At 45.8% G+C, this 20,550-nt stretch overlaps 1 protein-coding gene across 6 annotated transcripts in view; it reads left to right on the top strand.

Moving 5' to 3' along the window:
* INF2 (inverted formin 2) overlaps positions 1-20,550 on the top strand; it is a 41,518-nt gene that overhangs the window by 9,501 nt on the left and 11,467 nt on the right. For 5 of the 6 annotated variants that reach the window (XM_053980036.1, XM_053980039.1, XM_053980037.1 and 2 more), the window contains exons 2-15: positions 9,545-9,953; positions 11,271-11,386; positions 11,906-12,065; positions 12,853-12,886; positions 13,915-14,056; positions 14,159-14,300; positions 14,793-15,677; positions 16,821-16,966; positions 17,052-17,113; positions 17,731-17,833; positions 17,917-18,002; positions 18,532-18,632; positions 19,919-19,989; positions 20,103-20,210. In XM_053980036.1, the coding sequence (XP_053836011.1) occupies positions 9,545-9,953; positions 11,271-11,386; positions 11,906-12,065; positions 12,853-12,886; positions 13,915-14,056; positions 14,159-14,300; positions 14,793-15,677; positions 16,821-16,966; positions 17,052-17,113; positions 17,731-17,833; positions 17,917-18,002; positions 18,532-18,632; positions 19,919-19,989; positions 20,103-20,210 (2,565 nt within the window). Of the gene's footprint in view, positions 1-9,544; positions 9,954-11,270; positions 11,387-11,905; positions 12,066-12,852; positions 12,891-13,914; positions 14,057-14,158; positions 14,301-14,792; positions 15,678-16,820; positions 16,967-17,051; positions 17,114-17,730; positions 17,834-17,916; positions 18,003-18,531; positions 18,633-19,918; positions 19,990-20,102; positions 20,211-20,550 lie in introns of those variants that run through there. The other variant, XM_053980042.1, reaches the window with a different exon arrangement.

Genomic DNA, 20,550 nt, shown 5'->3' with positions numbered 1-20,550 from the left:
TCAAATGAACAGAGAAATTGAATTATCCAAGTTTATTTCCCTAATTTTTCCCCTGTAGACATGTAGTTGTTATCACTGGCCCCATAGGTTCCAGAGTACCCAACAAAACCCATCACAGAGATGCAGAAGTGAATATTGCACCTCACATTCTTGAATAACATCTGTGCTGACATTTAGTGATTTAGAAGGGAGTGAGATGAGGCATTTTAGGAAGGATCACTTAGAAAGAGCCATTGCAGCAGACCTATGGCTGGCACAGGTCTCCCTGCCAGCCCAAAATGAGCTGGGTGTTCCCTTTCCAAAACCCTTGACATGACTTCCTTGAAAAGACACTGGCATGGGAATAGATTTGTCACAGAAATGTAGAGCAGCAAGAAGTCACTGATTGCTGTAATTAGGAATAATCTAATTCCTTAAGGCAAATGGGTTGTATTTATGTCTGTTTAATTGGATTTCTGAATTTTGTGGACCGGCCATGTGGGCAGTCAAGCCATTGCACTGGGATTCAGAGGCAGCAGAGTGATACTCAAAAAGTAGAGGATCTCTGCTATACTTGAGCTAGCATGGAACTAAATTCTTAATTTTTGATGTAATCTATTTGATTTTGGTGTAGTTACTATTCAGAGGACCACCAAATCATCTGCTATAATATTGGAGTAAAATTGGGCTGATTTACTGGGGGAAAACCATTTAGCCCTCTCTCTGAGCAACTTGAAAGTTCATGTCCATGTGGCCTGCAGAGGAGCAGTGCAGCCTGAGAGCTGGTTTTCCTGCTTTTCAGCCCAATTTCTCCACTTCTGCTTTTTTGCTTTTGGGTTTTCTGGGTTTTTTTGGTTTTGTTTTGGTTTTAGGTTTTTTGTTTGTTTGGTTGGTTTTGTTTGTTTTTTGTTTTGTTTTGTGGGATTTTGTTGGGTGGGTTTTTTTCATGTCGGAAATGATGGAACCTTTCTAAAAGGAGAAACATTTCTGTAATTTCTCAGATCCAGGCTTCAGATGAAATGTAATGGGACCCAATTGATGACCTTTAAGATGGCTTCCATGGTTTTCAGGGACAGGAATTTGCACCATCACAATACTTTCTTTGCAGGATTTTTTTTTTTTCTCTTAATTTTTTTCCCCCTAAAACCTGCTGTGAGACTGGTCCTGCTCGTAAGACCCAGATTAGTGACTAATCTTTTGAGGGCTTGGGGATTACACTTCAGGAGTGCATGAAATGTAAAGGGACATTCATTTGCTCTTGTAAAACCCATCCTGAATTAACAATAGCCTTGGATTGTATGGGCACACCCCCAGAGTGTTTCTTATGGCAGGATGGGGAATTATGCAGAGTCATTTCCCTGGACATTACATTGTTATGGTGAAACTGTTTTAATTAGAAGGCATGGGGGCAATTTGGTCTCTTAAAGGACAACTGAATTTGGACCAAAAGGCAGACAGATCAGTGTCTTTCTGATACTGCTGGAGCCGTGCTCATGCACAAAAGGCTTGAGTTTCCCACCTAAGGCAGGAAGACTCTTGATGTGGGTTCCAACTTTTGATCTGGGAGGTTCAGTTCAGGGTAGAACCTCACAGAGTAAGAAATAAACATTTGAAGCCTAACTGCTGCCCCTGAGCCAGGCAGGAGTCTTATGCTGAAATGGGCCATGTTGAAATATTCACAATTTAATAATGCCTGGGTTTCAGTTAACACCTCCCGAGAGGCTGAGTGGATGCATTTTGCAGATGTGGCTCGCAAACTAGCTTTCACATTAAATATCAACCAGAAAGGCACAGAGATATCTTCTGTAAAAAAGAGCTTTTAATGTCTTCAGAGCCTGCTCAGCCCAAAAAAGCTGGGCTGAAGCTGAGCAGGACCTTAGTGGTGCACAATGAGAGCAGAATTCTTGTGATTGAGTGAGCCCTGTCCAGAGGACACTGCCTGAGCTCCCAGCCTTTGCTATGTGGCCCCTCTCCTAGGGTAGGCAGCCTTTGGCTAGACATCCTCTATATTTTAAGCTGTCCTGGTTCTTTCAGCATTGCAAAGACCCCTGAGGTCTTGCCCTGTTTAAAGCTCTGGTGCCACAAAGCCGGAAAACCCAGCACAACTTACGCAAGATGCAAGGGGCTGTCCCCACCCACACCCGTGCTCTCCATCCCACCACCCTGACCACCCTGCATCCTCTTTTCTCCTTCTTATTGTTTTTCCTTTCCTTTGCCAGATCATCACCCTGCTTTGGTAATTTCCCTGCTTTGGGTCACCCCATGGCAGGAGTGCTTTTTCATATTGGGACACAGACATGGAGTGAGGGCAAGGCTCCCACCTTCCCAACCCATGGGGAAGTGATGCCCTGCCAGCCACCAGCACTGGGTGAATGAGGATGACAAATGACATGCAAATGCCTTCCCTGGAGGCTACAGAAAAGTCACTTCTTGCACCTTTTGGGAGGGGGGTATTTGCATGCTATCAGACACTGACGTCCTGTTGAACTTTCTTAGAGTGTGTGAATTATCAAGACACTCGTTTGGGGATTTACAGTATGTTGACTAAAGGTTGCTTGATGAGAGAAGGAGAAAAGGAGCTGGCTGGGGAAAGGAAGGATCACACAACTTGTTGAGAAGTATCCTTCCATGTGGGAGAGACAATGGAATAATTTGGCTTCAGCTCTGAGGTAGGAATTCTTCCCTCTGACAGTTTTCTCTGTCCTCTTGGCATCCTGGGGAGGTTTTTAAAAACATCAACAAAAAAAAAAGGCAATAAAAGGGTTTTGGCTCTCATATCTGCTTGTGTGTCAGCTTCCCACAGAGCAGAAGCCAGGAGTCTTAGAAAGTTACCACTGCACTGTCCATGTTGCTGGGTAACAGTTTCTGCTCCTCACATGACCCAAATGATAATAATAAATCGCATCCCAAAATGCTGAATGGTGCTGAAATCGCTGGCAGATGGAGCTGCTGCCCCTGCCTGAGAGTGTGGCACTGGAGCATGAGATTGATGGGACTCCAGACCCACCTTAGTCCCACCAGAGTTTTCATGGGATCTGGACCCGAGTCCATTCCTTTCTGGCTGGAGTCAGGATGCCTCTCTGGCTCCCAGCAGTGGGGAAGGACTGGGGTGAAGCACTGCTGGCCCCATTTGGTGCAGCACAGCTGGGGGCTGGCACCCTCTGCATGGAGCCAGTGCTGGCCACCACCTCACATCCCTCCAGCACGGAACCTGCTGTGCCTGCCAAGGCCTGTGGTAGCACCTGAGGGTGCCCAGGGTTCGTACCCACCATGGAGAGCTTCTGATACTGGTTTGTCTGACTTGGCACTCACACAGATAAGCCAGTTTCCACCCCCACCCAGTGGCAGTGGCCATTACAGAAACAAAATCTGACAGCTGCACCAGTCTGGTTTAAACCTGGCTCACCACGTTAAGAGAAGTGATTATTGTGTCTTCACACTTACAGTAACAGAGAGTGGTTTCAGACCCATATGAAGCTGAGCTTGTGGAACCTCTCATAAAATAAGGGTTTAGAGGCCACTGAAAATCCTGACATAAATGTCCTTGAGCATTTCACTTGAGCTTGATTTGTTTGTGGTCCTTTAGCAGCCCATGAGAAATTTGTTTATTTACGAGGAAGAAGGCACCGATGATTTTTTTTTTTTCTAATGGTGGGGTTAAACCTGATGCAACTCCAGTGCTACCAATACATATTGAATGGACACATTTACCCATTTTGTGAGACATCTCACAATAGTGTAGTCTGTAGTTGCCCAGGAGAGAAAAGCTGTGTGGCACATGGCATCCTAATAGTGGTGAATGGGACTGAATCAGAACAATGTTTTTCCTTTATTTGTGAAAGAATAAGCTATACTAGCAAAATACATACGAATTTATACCAGTATAGCCATTCTTTGTCTATGCTCTGAAGTCCTTTTCTGGGAATTTACTGCCAGCAGGAGCCACTGCCAGCCCAGTGCCAGGCCCAGTCGGAGTGTGGATGGCACAGTTCCTGCCCACCAGCTGCAGCAGGGTGTGTGTCCATGCTCCCTCATTTCCTAAAGACAAAATATTCCCCATAATGGTTTGCAGCACTGCTGAGGCCACAGCCGACCTGGGCTGTGTTGTGAGAGCTCCTGTAGGCTGTGCCAGAGCAAAGCACAGTGTGCCAGAGACCTTGATCAGTACTGAAGAGCAAGAGTGGGCGCTCATTCCAAAACCTTTCAATTTTTGATCATAAATCACACATTCTGGCCTCTGATATAGGTGATCTACAGAATATGTAGATCTAAAGACTTCTGAGGCTGCTGGCCATGGCAGCAGAAGGATGGAGCAGCACTTGGTTTGCATGCTGGGGCAAGGTCCATTGTGCAAACCATGCCTTTGGTTTGCTTGCCTGAATTTCCTACCATGCCCTTATCCCAGCTGCCCTGGGACACTGAAAATGCTGCTGGTTCCTACAGACACTGATGGGCCCACACCAGGGGGTCAGGCTGGTGTCTAAAATAGAGATCTGTGGTTTCCCCAACTCATCTTGGTGCATAGGGGTATGGTTTGTTGGCCTTTATGTGGGTGAGCTCTAACGACACTGCATAGGAAAACAACAGCACAAATGAAAGCAAAATGAGAGGTGAAAGAAACGCATCACACTTCCAGAAGTGATTTTGGAAAGCACAAAGCCAGGATGTTGTTTCTTTATAGTGACTGAGTAGTCTGACATGTTGCAAAATACAAAGGCTTGGCGTATTCCCAGCAGCAGAGGGAAAACTGGAACTCCCCAGAAGCGAAACCTGTCATTAGCAGTCAGCCAGGCAGAACAGGCTCCTGAGTGCCAGGAACAGGCATGGAAGGGAGGGAGGACTGAGCAGCATAAAGGAGCTTTTCTCACCCTGGCAGTCTTGTGGAGGGGAGCAGAGGGCTGTGAGGGCAGCATGTGGGATTGGGATGTTCCCAGAATTCTTCAAAGGGCAGCAAGGAGCTGCTGTTCCCCCTCACACACGCCAGCCCCCAAATCCCATTCTTCTGCATAGGCAGTGGGTCTGCTCCCCAAAAAATCAGAATAGTTTTGACCTGCAGTTTTTCTCCCTTTTGTTTTCAGTCAATTGTGCTTAGCTGGCCTGAGAAATCTCTTTTTACATGTCCTCCCCAGTCCTTGCTGTGATCCGTGTCATCCTGGAGGCATGTAATAATTTAGACTGAAAGCTGTGCTGTGCAGCTCTGTTCTCCGCAGCCTCACAGGATGGAGGAAGTATTGATGTGCCCTGATTTATCTCCCACAGATGTCATCTCCCTAGGAGTGGACTTGAAGGACAGAGAGGCACAGAAAACTGAATCTGGGAAGCACCTGATTTAGAAAGAAAGGAGGAGAAAATTTTGCAGACCAGGTTGGATGGATGCAGGGAACATTATAACTTTGCAAACCCATTGATCCAGGGAGTTGGCACCATGAATTGTGATGTTGCTGTTGCCACGTTCAAGAACACAAACTCTCAGGATATCTTTATGTTTCCCAAAGCAATCTCCTAAAATTAAGAGTATTTTTACATTGATGCTGCTTTAGACCTTATAGCAGCCTTCCAGTATGTGAAGGGGGCCTACAGGGAAGCCAGAGAGAGACTCTCTATCAGGAGCTGTAGTGACAGGACAAGGAGTAATGAGTACAGATTCAAAGAGGGGAAACTTTTTTACTGTGAGGGTAGCTAGACACTGTCTCAGGTTGCCCAGAGAGGTTGTGGATGCCACAATGGCATCCTGGCATCCAGGCCAGGCTGGATGGGGCTTTGAGCAACCTGGTCTGGTGGGAGATGTCCCTGCCTATGGTAGGGGGAATGGGACTAGATGATCTTTAGGGTCCATTCTAACCCCTTAACATTCTGTGATTCCCCATCAGGGCCAACCGACTTCTGAGGGTAAGAAGATGAGGAGAGGATTGTATTTAAGGCATGCAGATGTGGCACCTGGGGACATGGTTTAGTGGTGGGCTTGGCAGTGCTGGGTTAATGGTTGGAGTCAATGATCTTAAAGGTCTTTGATCTAACCTAAAGTATTCTGTGATTCTGTGTTGTGGCTGTGAGTGTCCCCACAGCAGGAAGCACAGACACACTGTCAGGTTGTGCCTGAGGGAGCAGCACCCAGCCCCAGTGCTGGGCAGGCAGAGCGTGGGTGCTGCAGGCGTGGTCAGACACAGGGTCTGGGACATTGCTTCCACCATCACAGCCCCCTCTCTGTCCTGGGAAACAAAAAGCAAAGCTCCCCTTCTTCTGGCAAAAGGTGAGGTGTATTCAGCTGTCATGTCTGGTTTTGTCAGGGCACTTTCCTTCCTGTGGCCAACACAGTCTAAATAGCCTCTGTGAGCCAGCCAGATAGATGTGTTCCATTTCAATCCTTGTCTGTCTCACTCTGCTGAGATCATTTACCTGCTAACAAGCTCCTGTGGTCAGAGATAAAAGGCAAAACCAGCAGCCCTTTAAGGATGTATCTGAACATCTTTGCAACACTTTGCTTCATGGAAAATATGGAAAGATGTTGCGTTCACAATATATCACTCTCATCTGTGTTTGTAAACAGATTTATCACACCATCTGCAAAGTCGTATTGCCATCTCCTCCATGTTCATTTCCTTTCCATTTATATAGTACAGCTCCTGTTTATTTTATTCCCTTTTTACAATTAGATACATTAGCTACCTTTATGCTTTTCTACAAAAAGGATGCGCTCTCTGTAGGGAAGAATATTTAATCAATCCAATTTGTTCATTTTAGTGCATAAAAACACAAGCCAGGACTGTTTGGAGAGGTGCTGCCCGGTTCTGTTTCTCATCTCTTCACATCTGTGTGGAGCAGGTGGGAGGGAAGGATAATTCAGAACAAATCTGTGGTAAACAGGATGCTCTCTCAGTATTTCCTGTCTCCTGTTGCACTGGTGGAGCTTAATTTTCAGGAATCTGCTAAGCCTGAGGTCAATAATGCTGTTGTAATTTCTCTGACTTGCTGTAGCTGATACAATATAATACAAATACAATCTAATTCGTACATCTGAGAGCAAAAAGTCAGCCTGCGTTGTTATCTGGCTGGATAAGAAATGTTTATTCGTGTTCAAATGAAAAAAGCGATTTGCTGAGTATAAAAAGAAGTCACACAAGAGAAGAGGAGCTTGCAGTTGGCAGCCACTTCTGCAGCACCCAGGTCAGATGGCCCTCAGTACTGCCCTACACTGAAGGTCCAGCTTGACCCCAGCACTGGAAAGAGATGGCTGGGCTCCATGCACAGCGTGGAGGAGAATTTGACTGCAGGTGGACCTCTCCAGCCCCATGAGAGTACATTTGCAGTCCCCATGACTGATGAGAGGTGTAGGATGCTGCCCCATCCCTAGGGCTGTGAACCTGGGGCAGGAAACTTTTGCTTCTCTCCCTCCAGTGAGGAAGGATTTCTCTTCTTTGCATCAGGCCTAACCCAGATTCCTGGGCTTGAATACAGGGGTGGGACTGGGGTTGACTAATCCCAAAAAGAATTTTACCAAGGGTGAGTAAGGGCTCTGGACTGCAGGGAGTGATGACAAATCTTGGAAACTCAAGTCTGCGCTTTGGCAGGGAGGTTTGTTTGGGGATTGGTTGAGTTGGTTTTTTTATGGTCCTTTTTATCACTTTTCAGCTGTACAGTGTGTTCTCAGATGGTATATTTGCCACTTCATGTTTTTGGATCGTGACCATCATTTTTTCAGCTAACAGAACAGGGAGCAACTGGGTGCTTGGCCAGCTTCTTTCCCCCTGAAGCAAAAGAAAACTCTGCAAGAGGGTTTCTCCAGAGCTCTCTAAATGGATTTTCTGTCACCAAATCCTGCTAATTCTTCCACCCCTTTGACCTCTCAATGCAGACTTTGACGCTGTGAGCTGCCAGAAAGTCCCACCATCACATTTTCTCAGATAAATTTTTCAGGTGTCCTAGCCCATCACACTTTGCATCTTTCCAAGAGGCATATTTAGACCTATAGTATCATGCCTGTCACTAACCAGTGAACAAATCTTTTGGCTGTATAATTGCCAAGGGGAGATTGCCAGAATGACTCTTTGGGTAAAACAGAAGCCATGCAGCTCTGCTGCAGGGAAGGAGCCAGGACCTTTCTCAATGGCACAGTCCCCAGGAAAAATCACAAGGCAGGCTTTATAATGAGATTTTTTTTCCAACCAGTGTAAAGGGTCCATCCTTTATCTTGGCTTTCTGGGAAAAAAAAAAAAAAAAAAAAAACAACCTTCCAGAGATTACTTAGTTTAGATTTTTCAAGCATTTTTCTAGTCACTGTTGGGCTAGAAAGCCTTGTGCTCGAGCTGGGAAGGGAAAATCAGAGTCTCCCATAATCCCTTCAGTCCCCTAAGTGCTGAGTTTTGGGGCCAGCTGGCCCCAGGTTATTTTGAGCTCTTTGCAGGCTCAGCAGCCATGGTGAACAGAGGTACTGGTGGTGTGGCAGGACGGGGAGGTAGCATCAATTTTTGTGGGGCAGACTGTCATCTATAGGAGTAATTCAGCTTTAAGACAGAATCACAGATTCATAGAATATTCTGAGTTGGAAGGGACCCACAAGGATCATCAAATCCAACTCTTAAGTGAACGGCCCATATGGGGATCAAATCCACAGCCTTGGCATTATTAGCATGGTGCTGTGACCAACTGAGCTGATCTCAGTGGCCAAAACCATTGCATGCAGCTTTGAAAAGGACCTGCATTGTATGACTTGATCCCTGTCAGTCTGAAAAATAATCATCCTGCCTAAAACCATAAAATCTGGCACCAAGAGTTACATTTGGCTTTGCAGTTTCTCTGTGCTGAATCAGTTCCTGGCCTTCCTTGCTGCTGATGGCCTGGCTGGACAGGCTGTGTCCTCCAGGGAGACGGACCATTGCTCCCCATCTCCAAAAAAGTGCTCTGCTGATTTTGTAGCCAGCCTCCTGCTGCTGTACCTGCACTCACAGCCTGTCAGGTTCTCACATTATCAGGCATAAACACCATGTGTACAAACATATTTGCAATTACAGCAGACAGGAAGGGATTAAGTGAGTGCTATAAAATCAACCTCAACATCAGTCAAAAGAAACAAAAGCGAAAAAGGAACAGGGTAATCAGATACTCTTATGAGCAGGATATGCTCAAAATGATTTCTCCATCCCATTACAAATGCTTAGAAACTGCACAGCCTCTCCAGCACAGTGAGATTTTGGAGTGGTTTAATGGGCATTAGGAGATCAGAGCTGATAATGCTGCTTCCAACCTTTTCCTTTCACTGCATGAAAATAGGTAGGGGCAATTGACTGGTGCAAATTGGCTATTTTTAAAGCTGTATTTGCTGGCTTGGATGTGCTAAAAGTCTCTCCACAGAGTCTTGAGAGCCTGAATGTAATGTGTGTGGTTAAGGTGGGGATATATTGAGTTTCTTCAACAGAGGACTAGTTCCAGGGTATGCCCTACATGCTGGAGAGCTGTGACCTGCTGTAGCTGGGCTTTACATCCCAATTACTGGATAAAAAGCAGGGCTACTGGATCATTTTTGGTAGCCCAGACAAACTTCTCACTTTGTCTCTTCTTTTTCTTTCAGAACAAGCCGTTCACAATGTCAGTCAAAAAGGAAGGTGCCCACAAGAAGTGGGCTGCCCTGAAGGAGAAACTGGGACCCCAGGAGACCGACCAGTCAGAGGCCAACCTGGAAAACGCAGAGCCAGAGCTGTGCATCCGTCTCCTGCAAATGCCCTCAGTGGTGAACTACTCCGGGCTGAAGAAGAGGCTGGAGAACAGCGACCATGCCTGGATGGTCCAGTTCCTGGAGCTGTCCGGGCTGGATCTCCTCCTGGAGGCCCTGGACAGGCTGTCAGGGCGAGGAGTGGCCAGGATATCCGATGCCTTGCTCCAGCTCACCTGCATTAGCTGTGTGCGAGCGGTCATGAACTCCCACAAAGGCATAGAATACATTGTGAGCAACGAGGGCTACGTCAGAAAACTCTTCCAAGGTGAGGAGACACCTTCCTGCTTTGTCCATCGCATGCAGCACTGGGGTGGGAGGCACTTTCCTGTTGCTTATCCTCCTGCCTTGCACCAAGCTAGTTGAAAATGGTTGGTCACAAGTGATTAATGAGATTATTTTCTTCTTTAAAATAAAACTGCTATGAAATCACATTGCCTTAGCCACCCAGTGCTATTTCCACACAAATATTGTCATAGTTTACTGAGAAGCTGGGAATAAACCCAGCCTTATCTGTATACAGGCATGAGAAATCTTCAACCCTTTGGTTGTCAGCAGACATTTGCTATTCAATCTTCGAGAGCCCCAAGGGCAGAGGAAAGGAACTGAAAGGGCTTGGAGTCTTGTAGCCTCTAAAGAGGAGGGAAAGTAGCATGTTTGGACTCAAGAGAGCCTGCTCTCTGTGCTGCTCACTCTGCTCCTCCTGGAAGATTGTGGGTAACACCACTTACATTCTCCTGCCATTCATTCGGCTCATTGTTAGCTTTGAAATTCATCAGGGCGTCTTGTAGGACTTATTATACAGCAATTAATGGTGCTGGTGCTGGAAGGATAACTTCTGTACCCAGAAACCCTTATTAACAGCTTTTTTAAATGCATTTAGTCTGAAAGCTGACGTGCTTCCCTCTTCAGTTTTGAAGTCCCCTTCCTTCCTCTTCACCCTGTATTTTCTTAGCTTATATAAAATATGGACATGGCATTTTTGTACTGTGAAAACAGGGGGGTATCCTGGATTTTCAGTCTTGAAGCTTCTTAGTGCTCTAATATAGAAAAAATACGACAGCTCCCAGGGCTCACAGAGAAAGAGTAGTACAAAAAGGGAATACATGGGACCCCTTGGAACAATTGCTCTAACTCATATGCATATTGAGCTTTTCTGCACAAAAAATAAGAGTCATTAATCAAAGAAAATTGTTCATCTGCTGTTCTAGAAAATACCCGTATGTGAAAATGGGAAATAAATTTTGTGAGTGCTGAAAAATCTTGGCTGCTGTTGCAGCATGTCGCTGGGACATGGAAAAGATGAATAACTACAAGCTGCACTAAAATGCCAATGGGATACCTGTAGCATTTACTGTTCCCACTGGAATTTACCATCACATAATGCTATTGGGATGAGATATTAATATATTTACATTAATATATTTACATTAATATATTTCTCTTCCTATCTTCCACTGTAATGGGTCCCTTCCTTCAGTCTCTTTTATACTACTGCTCATAATTCATGTAGCAGAAGACACTGAGATTCAGAATATTAATGTCATTATAAATTCTGCTTTGTTTTGTTCTGTTTTTCCTACAGCACTTGACACAACTAATGTCATGGTCAAAAAGCAAATATTTGAGCTCCTGGCTGCACTGTGCATTTACTCATCAGATGGCCACTCTTTGGCTCTGGATGCTTTGGACCATTACAAGGCAAGTGTTTGGTTGGAGCAGGAGGAATGGCTCGGCTTTGATCCATGCAGACAGATCCATGTACCACAGAAAAGGGTGGGAATAAAGTTTATATTTTGCATTGTTTTGGTAAGAGAAGTAGGGTTTTATAAGGTGAAAGCTGTAGGAAGTTTTTTGTGGTCAGTGTAGGTCTGTGGACTGCAAACCACAAGGTGCTTTCTGGCAGCAAAAGCACCACCAGATCAGCAGAATAAATGGTGCCACATCCACAGGTTTCACTGCCCATGAGCTCAGGTACATGCATCAGTTACCAGAAAGCACAAAGGGATCCAGGAGGTGTTTCCAATGACTTTCTGTGCCAGCTAGCCCCTGCTCTATAATGGAGGAGTCCTGCTTTTACCCATGTCTTCCTGTTCTGTGGACAGTGGGATAAACTGAGGATTTCAGATGCTAATTCCATCTGAGAGCCTGCCCCACAGTCATGGTCATTTATGTCTGTATAGACCATCCTTGTCATAGTATCAGTTGTGTTACCCACAGAGTGTGAAGAACCAGCAGTATCGATTCAGCATCATAATGAACGAGCTGTCCAACACAGACAACGTGCCATACATGGTGACACTGCTGAGTGCTATCAATGCCATCATCCTGGGGAAAGAAGAGCTGAGAACAAGGACACAAATCAGGAACGAGTTCATAGGTAAGGATGTTTGTTACACCTTTCCCTGGAGAAAGTCAGTTACCAAATGGGTTTTTTTCAGATGTATCCATAAGGTGCCTGAAGAGGCTGGGGAGCCAAACTGCAAATATTAATTTTCTTCTGTCTTTTGACCTTTATTCTCAACAGCCTTTCTGTCAACAGATTTTTTTTTACTTTGCTGCTTTCCCATAGCTTTGATCTTTTCTGGAATCCCAGCAGCACTGTATCACTTGAGCTTCTTCAGAGCATTTCTATAACCAACCACCACATCTCCATATATTGCAACTACTTGTAAGAGTTGATAAAGTTTCTTCACTCTGTGTCTACTCAGTTGAGCCACAGAGGCTTTCCCATGGTTCAGAACTTTCCAACTGCTAGAATCCCAGGCTTCTAGGTACCATTGCTGGGATTCACCTCACATGCTGGGTGCATCTGAGTTGATGAGCCTGGGCTCCATTTCTCTCCATGGAGATCAAGGAACATTTGATTGTATCAGACTGATCTTAGATATCTAATTTGGATTGAGGTCACTCGTGCCTCAAAAGTGCCTGTGTCACTCAATAACCTCAGAGGGATTGTGCAGTGGTTCACACAAGTGCTGCAAATGTGTGCTGTGGTGTCTCATCATTTACCAGATGACTCTACCCACTTTGATAGATACACCTGAAGATATTTTCACTTTTTCTCTCTACAAAAAGTTTTTATGAGCATAACATATATAAAAATCATAACAAATAAGTACCAAGTGGGTCATAATGCAACTATATCTATTTTTTTCACCTACCAGGGCTTCAGCTGTTGGATGTTTTAGACAAGCTAAGGTAAGGATCTCTACTTCAATTTCTGTAAAATGACATTCACAGTGAAGTAGCTTTGGAAACTTTAATACTTACCCAACTTTCTGTTGTGTGAAGTGCAGTGTTCTTGGGTGGAGTGGACCATGCTTGTATGCACCCATTTCATGGGAGCTAGAGGCACTTGGCCAGTGTTAAGATGCTCTTGCCAACCACAGTGTCACAGGGGCAGCTGTTGGCACAGATGGCATGCACAGAGTTCTGGGCACAGATGGAGCAGCAATGTCCTCATTGAGGCTGTTTCAAACTGAATCTGAAGCAGTGGCCTCACTGTGGCCTCACTGAGCAACTCACTGTGTTCAACACCACTGCTGCTGTTGGTCCCAGAATCATCCAGCTAAAACAATTTACTAATGTATATCTGAATGTAATTTAAAAATTATGTTCTATCAGAAACATCTGTGATAAATTCTAGAATGCAGTTAATGTGAGTTGCAGTTATCCATGTAACTGGAATTGCTCAATCCAACACCATAAAAATTAGGGAAGAGAAAATCTTTTATTAGAGCAGCAGCTGTAAAATTCTAACGCTGAATGGTCTTGAGAGTCCTGAAAAACTTTAGAATGTCTATGGTTTTTTAAATCCAGTTTTGAATAACAGAGAAGAAGGTTTTTCAAAAAGAAATTTCACTGGAATATTTTCAATTAGTCTTGACTTTAAAAAAATGAAGGTGGCAGCCTGGTTGCAAAAGGGTCAGAATGCCACTCTGATGTTACAGCTCCAAGGAGAATTCCACAGCAAGCCTGTGCTGGGCCAGGTTATGCCATGAAAAGTCTCATTCCTTTGTATGTGTTGATTGTAGGAAGAGGTACATTCTGTTCAAGGAAGGATGCACTGGTGGCATCTCATCCTTTATAAATCAGGCAGAGTTGGGTATTTTCAACACCAACTGGCTGAGTCCAAGAGGCAAAGAGATAAAAGCCATTTAACAAAAACAGTAATCTGAAAATTAGTGAAGGGCTCTCCAATGAAAACAAATGCTGTAATATTGCAGAGACATCGAGGAGGAGGATCTGCTTATCCAGTGTGACACATTTGAGGAGTTCAAAATAGAGGATGATGAGGAATTATTAAGGATGTGTGATGGCATAAACATGAATGATCATCATGAGGTCTTTTCATCTCTCTTCAACAAAGTAAGTTGCCCCTCGCATGGGGTGTGAGGCACCACAGTGGCCAAGTGAATCCACTTTGCTGGGAACCAGCCTTGTTGTGACAGAAGCTGCTCTGTCTTCCAGGTGAGCCGCTCTCCAGTCTCTGTCCAGCTGCTGTCCATCCTGCAGAGCCTGCTGCACTTGGAACCCTCTCATCATTCCAACCTCCTGCTCTGGGAGTCCTTGGATGCCGTAGTGAACAGAGCCCTTTTACTTGCCAATGACAGTAAGAATGACATACCCATCCAGCCTTGCACACTCCTCTTGTCCCATAAAAATCTTTCCCCAATGTGCAGGAAATAATCTGTGGGACTTAGAGAGAGCTGAACAGAAGTGAGACAAAGCTCTAACCTTCTGTATGAGGTCAAGTGAAGGTTGATGTGGCTGTGGGTGGCCACATTTAGCAGTGGGCTTGGGATTCCCGGTCTTGTTTTAATGGTTAATCCCTGAATTTTGGCTCATGGGAGTCAGTGGGAATCTGTCCTCACTGGCATCTTGCCACTGGTGCTGGCCTGTCTTGCTGGCAGGCACACTATGAAGTGTCTGTGGGCTGGGCACGTGGGAAGGAAATTGCCTAGAAGTGAAAAGTGTAATTGTGTAAAGTGACACCAGGAAATGGACTCTCCAGGGCTCCAGATCTACTGCTTGGTGAGGGTTGAACAGCATGAAGCAGCCTGTGGGCCTTGTTCCCTTCCCTGACCCTGACTCGTTTCTCTAGTTCAAGGGAACACAGTTGAAGAAGTCATTGAGAGGCTGCTGTCTATCAAAAAACATCCAAACAAGCAAAAGCGAGCTGAAAACCGCCTGTCTGGGAGCGCAGCTGGAGGTGTCCAGGCTGAACCAGAGCCATGTGCACGTGCAGCTCGGTGTCCAGCGGGATCATCAAACCCCACCAGGCCACCAGCAACATCCTCAGGGCCACTGGACAACGAAAAGATCTCATCCTGCCAGTTCATGGCCTGTTGTGCCCTGCCAGAGAAATCTAACCCTCCCTCCAACACCGCTCCCAACCCAGCACCTCCATCCCCACCACCTCCACCCTCTGGCACAGCAGCCATGACCCCCACATCCCCCATGACAAATGCACCTCCACTCCCTGGCATCCCTCCCCCTCCACCCCCATTGCCTGGCATGGGGGGTATTCCCCCTCCCCCTCCTCCTCCTCCTCCACCATTGCCTGGCATGGGGGGCATTCCTCCACCTCCACCCCCACTGCCTGGCATGGGTGGTATCCCTCCTCCTCCACCTCCATTGCCTGGCATGGGTGGTATCCCTCCTCCTCCACCCCCACTGCCTGGCATGGGTGGTATCCCTCCTCCTCCACCCCCACTGCCTGGCATGGGTGGCATCCCTCCTCCTCCACCTCCATTGCCTGGCATGATTGGTATCCCACCCCCTCCACCTCCGTTACCTGGCATGGGTGGCATCCCTCCCCCTCCACCCCTCCTTCCTGGCATGACAGGAGATCACATAGAAGCTGTGGTGGCTTCCCAGTACAGCTGCCCCCTGGGCATGGGCAGGCCTCCCCACAAGACAGTGAAGACACCAACGCTGAGAATGAAGAAGCTGAACTGGCAGAAGCTGCCCTCCAACGTGGTGAGAGGTGGGTGCTTCTGGCATAAAGTCACTGCAGCTGCTTTAGGGGTGCTTTACACTGCTGCTTTTGCTTCCCAGGGGAAGAAATACTATCTTAAAGTTTGTCAGATGTGGTTGACTCTGTTTCAATACAGAACTTCCCTGATTTCCTTTACTTTTGACCTACAGAGCTGATATAAAAGTAACATGGATCTACTAATGTAAAAGTAACTATTCCAACTGAATTAGTACTTTGGAATAGCTTGTTTATTACTAAAATAATTTGAACTTAAAAGAAGAGAAAGGGATGGGAATATTTTCCTAATCACTATGACATGCCTTAGATCAGGCTCTGATCTGCGTTCCCCAAACTTTTACTACCCAGCTCATCTATGCTTGTATCTTGTATTAAAGTCATGAGTAAGAGTGCATGAAAGGATCACATCACGTATCTCTTGATTTTTGGGTTACATTTCCCTCTACTAGTGGATTCAAAGTGAAACATGAAATGTGAGAAGAAACTTCAACAAGCTGTGTCAGCTTTGTCCTAGACAAGAAAGGCATCCACTGCATGAAAATAGGCAGAGGTGAAATCTAAATAAGGCATGTCTTCAATCACAAGAGCAGTAAAATGTTGGGATTATTGCAGTAGAGGCTTCTACAGCATGTTAGGGTGATGATTTTTTTTAAGATACAAGAAATTGTAGTAGAAATTAATTCAAGCAGTCCTGTAGCTGGCATTATACAAGGAGAATTGAGTATAAAATGAAAAATGGAGAAGGACACAGTCAGAAAATGTCCACGTTGTGCCCAGTCCCTCTGTTAGGATGCAAGGGAGCAAAAATTATATCAACCAGGGAACTAGAAACAAAATGTCTGAGGTCCTTGTCATGCTGATCCAGTTTGCCTATCATGGAGAAAAACACAGTTTTACAGGGAGGGACGGGGCTGTACAGCCTCTGTGTGCCCAGTGCTGCCTCCCCCTACCAGGTTTAATTGCCCTTCAGCCCCTTTGGATCTCACCTGTGACACTTGCCCCTCCTCAATAATGACCATTTATCCAGGACTAAGATGTCTCTTCTTATTTCATTCATGTCCTGAAGAGTGTCCCAGGCACCAGGAGCTTTCAGCTGTGCCTGCAGCCAGTCTGAACACTTTTTCCTTCTTTCAGAGAGCCACTCAATGTGGGCTTCTGTGAGCAGCAGCAGCGAGGAAACGATAGAGCCCAACTACAGCAGCATCGAGCAGCTGTTCTGCTTCCCACAGCCAACCCCCAAGGAGAAGACAGCAGCACCAGTGAAGGCAGAGCCGAAGGAGGTGAGGAGACCCCCTCGTTTTTTCGAGTAAAGATCCCTGCAGACAGCTCATCTAATATGAGATATCTTCTTTTTCTTTAATGAAGATCACATTTTTGGACTCCAAGAAAAGTCTCAATTTGAACATATTTTTGAAGCAGTTTAAATGGTAAGATATGGCCAGTTTTCGTGACAGTTGACAAAACTTTGAGCAGGTTTTGCAGTATCTGGAAGGTCCTCACGAAATCTGTTCTAGCCAATGTGCTTTGGTGGTCCATGCTACTAAACATTGCCCATTTTTTCATCCACTGTCTTTAAAATACTGAGTTTAGGGGTTTAATTATGTTTTTACATACAACTTCCCCGTATGTTGGCAAAGGAGTTACATCTCCATTTTACGGATAAAGTTGTGGCACAGACTCTTAGGGTGACACAGACTGTGACACACACCTGGAGGTCAAATCTCTCCTCAAATCAGGGCCAGTGGACAAATGAAGAGTTCCATTTCCTTTTAAGATAAAAAATGCTCAGAGACAGGATCTCAGTTGTAGGATTCATCTCTGGCCTTGAATCATTTGATCAGGGCCAGAAGTAAGATTTGGGTCATAGCAGGGATCCGGGCCCTGATTCTAAGTTAATTGTGGGGCAATACCTTTCCTTTTGGATTATTATGACTCTTTACTAGGGAAAGCACAGAGTGCTTGGCACAGATAAATCTCTTGGTAGTGTGTGATACTTGAAAAGTGGTCTTTGGTTGATGGCTGGCTCTGCTCCTCCTCCCTGCAGCTCCAATGAAGAGGTGACTGCCATGATCCAGAATGGGGACCGGACCAAGTTTGATGTTGAGGTTCTGAAGCAGTTGCTGAAGCTGCTGCCTGAAAAGCATGAGGTCAGGAGGAAAACACTACCCTTGGTTCACAGAGCTGAACACATAGAGCAGTCCTGCAGTCTTGATTCTTTATTTCTCATTAGATAGAAAACCTGAAGGCCTTCAAAGAGGAGAAATCAAAGCTAGCAAATGCAGATCAGTTCTATCTTCTCCTTCTTCTGATTCCCAGGTAAGGTTGTTAGTCATAAAGTTCAGTCCAATCTGTTTCTTGGCTTACCTCTGGGAAGTTTAAGTTTCTTTATAGGAGCCTCACAGACCAACACTGATGGATATAACTGGTGGATTTCCCCTTCCACTTTGGAGCTATCCCATTCCCTGTTACCCTTAGATGAAGGGTAATGATGATGATGATCCAGCACATCCTCTCCCTCTGAACCAGCTGAAGCTGGCCCAGACTCAGGGTCAGATGTGCCCAAGGAGGCTCCATAACTCGGTGAAAGGCAGTGCTGAATGTAGTGCCAAGAAGGGGAAACTCTTCTCTTTGCTGATCACAATGCACCAGCAGCATCTACATCACTGCTGGTCCTCAGGGCCAGCAGCAACCCCTCGCCTCCCTCCACAGGCCACACCAGTGGTTTGTGTGGATGTGGTTGACAGCAGTGTTGTGGGGTGGCATGGGCTTGCTGGTGATGTGGGAAAGGAGCTGTGCTGGCTGAGATCCCAGTACCTTTATGGTGAGAATCCATCTCCACCCTTAGCTACCAGCTGCGCATTGAGTGTATGCTGATCTGTGAAGAGACCACCGTCGTGCTCGACATGATCCAGCCCAAAGCTGAAGCCATCCGGAGAGCCTGTGAAGGTATAACCTGAGCTTATTTCTGGGTCTGATTTAAGGCAGGAAATTTTAACGCCCACAAAACTCCCCTGGAGCTCTGCAGTATTACTACCCAAACCCCAAAGAACTCCTGTGTGGTCCATTCACTGGTTTGCTGCAAATGGGATGCAGCTTTAGGTATTTCCAATGATGGTCAAAGCCCGTAACAGGACCAAAGATTCTTTTCTTTCATCCTCATCCCTTTTTATCTGCAGCAGATGTATTCCTCTGAAACACTTTGAAGTGCTGGAAGTTCATCAGCCCTTTCAAAGGAGCTGAATTTAGACAGCAGAGCTGGCCCTGCTGCAGCTAATTCATCCATCCAGCATTATTTCCCAAATTAAGAACTTCATACAGCAATTTTCTCTGCCAGAAAACTTCTCCCAAAAGTAGCGATGCTTTAGTATTTCCCTGCCTAGAAATGGAACCAGAAGAAAGAGGTTGTTATTTTGGGTTATAAATTGCTGATGCTCCAACATGGTGAGTACACAGAAAGTTTATGCAATAGATTTTAGCTTCCTGTGGCAGAAACCTTTGGTCCCACTCCTCTGAGAGCAGTATCCTCTTCTTAGCACTGTCAAGTGTCACCTGTCCTACACAGCCAGTTCCCCTAACTCCTGCTGGGGTTTCTCCAGCTGGCATTACAGCTGTCCGCTGGGATGAATTGAAGCTTTCCCCAAAGTGACTTCCCAGCAGCCCAGTTGTTCTTTTGGAGCTGTAGCTGCCTTAAAGGTGGGTGCTTCAGAAAGCACAGCACTGCAGCACCCTGTCATAAGAGCAAGGACAGGGACCGTACTCCTCATGCCTGGTCAATAATCACCTCTACCATGAGAGACCAGGAACAGGAGGAGTATGTCTGGTTTTAGCAGCTGGCAGGTGATCATAGTGCAGTCAAAACTTGCTTCACAGCACAGCTAAATGAAGTTGGCAAGAAGTTCAATTTGCAGCCCAGTTACCCTTGCCCACAATGGGAAACTTGCGAGGAAGGCAGGACCTTGATTGCTGTTAGTGAGGAGGGTCCAACTGCAGGTTATTTGCCATTAGAAAATGAGAGACCAGATGTAAAGAAAGAAACATAAGTCAACAAGGACTTTGACAACCCATGGAACTGAATCTGCATGGAATCAGTTTCTCTGCTGGTTGGGCATTGGACCGCAAAGCCAAAGTACCAAATTTGATTTAGTGGAATTCAGAATCCCAATTTCAGTGCAGTTTAGAAAATGTTCTGGTGTAACAGAGGCTTTTACTTAAAAGTCCCTTATGTTTTTCAGATCTTCTGACTAGTCATCGCCTGCCAGTCTTTTGTCAACTGATTCTCAAAGTTGGAAACTTCCTGAACTACGTAAGGACTTTTTTTGTCTTCTCCTCCCCCCATTACAGTCTGTGAATGATCTCCTTTAGGGTTGTAATTTGGATGAGCACAGGAGTTACATCTGCTTTTTTTCTCTCTTTTAGGGAAGTCACACAGGCGATGCCGATGGGTTTAAAATCAGCACTTTACTCAAACTAACAGAAACCAAAGCCAACCAAACCCGCATTACACTGCTCCACCATATTCTAGAGGTACCACTGCCAAGTCCTGCACAGTAGGGAAGAGGGAGGGTTTTACCACAGATGAAGCATTTCTCCTACTCTACTGCTGGCTAATGCTGCATGCTCATACTCACGTCCTCCCTGGCAAGCCCCGGAGTGTCACAAGTCAGGAGAATTTGAATCACTTTGGTGACTCTGGTGGAGGCTGCTTGTGGGCACTGCTCCTTATTTTAAGACTTGCTCTGCTTCCCTCCAGCATCTTTTCCACAGTGTCTGCAACTTCCTTTCATATTTGTGCAATCTGCACATCAGCAGCTGCAAACCACAGAGCACAAAGCTGTCCTGGCTCATCTGTACCCATTCAGTCTTT

The sequence above is a fragment of the Vidua macroura genome, chromosome 6 (assembly GCF_024509145.1).
Source record: "Vidua macroura isolate BioBank_ID:100142 chromosome 6, ASM2450914v1, whole genome shotgun sequence".
Classification (NCBI taxonomy): domain Eukaryota; kingdom Metazoa; phylum Chordata; class Aves; order Passeriformes; family Viduidae; genus Vidua; species Vidua macroura.
Note: the sequence above shows the minus strand (reverse complement) of the source record. Positions and strands in the feature narration are given on the sequence as shown.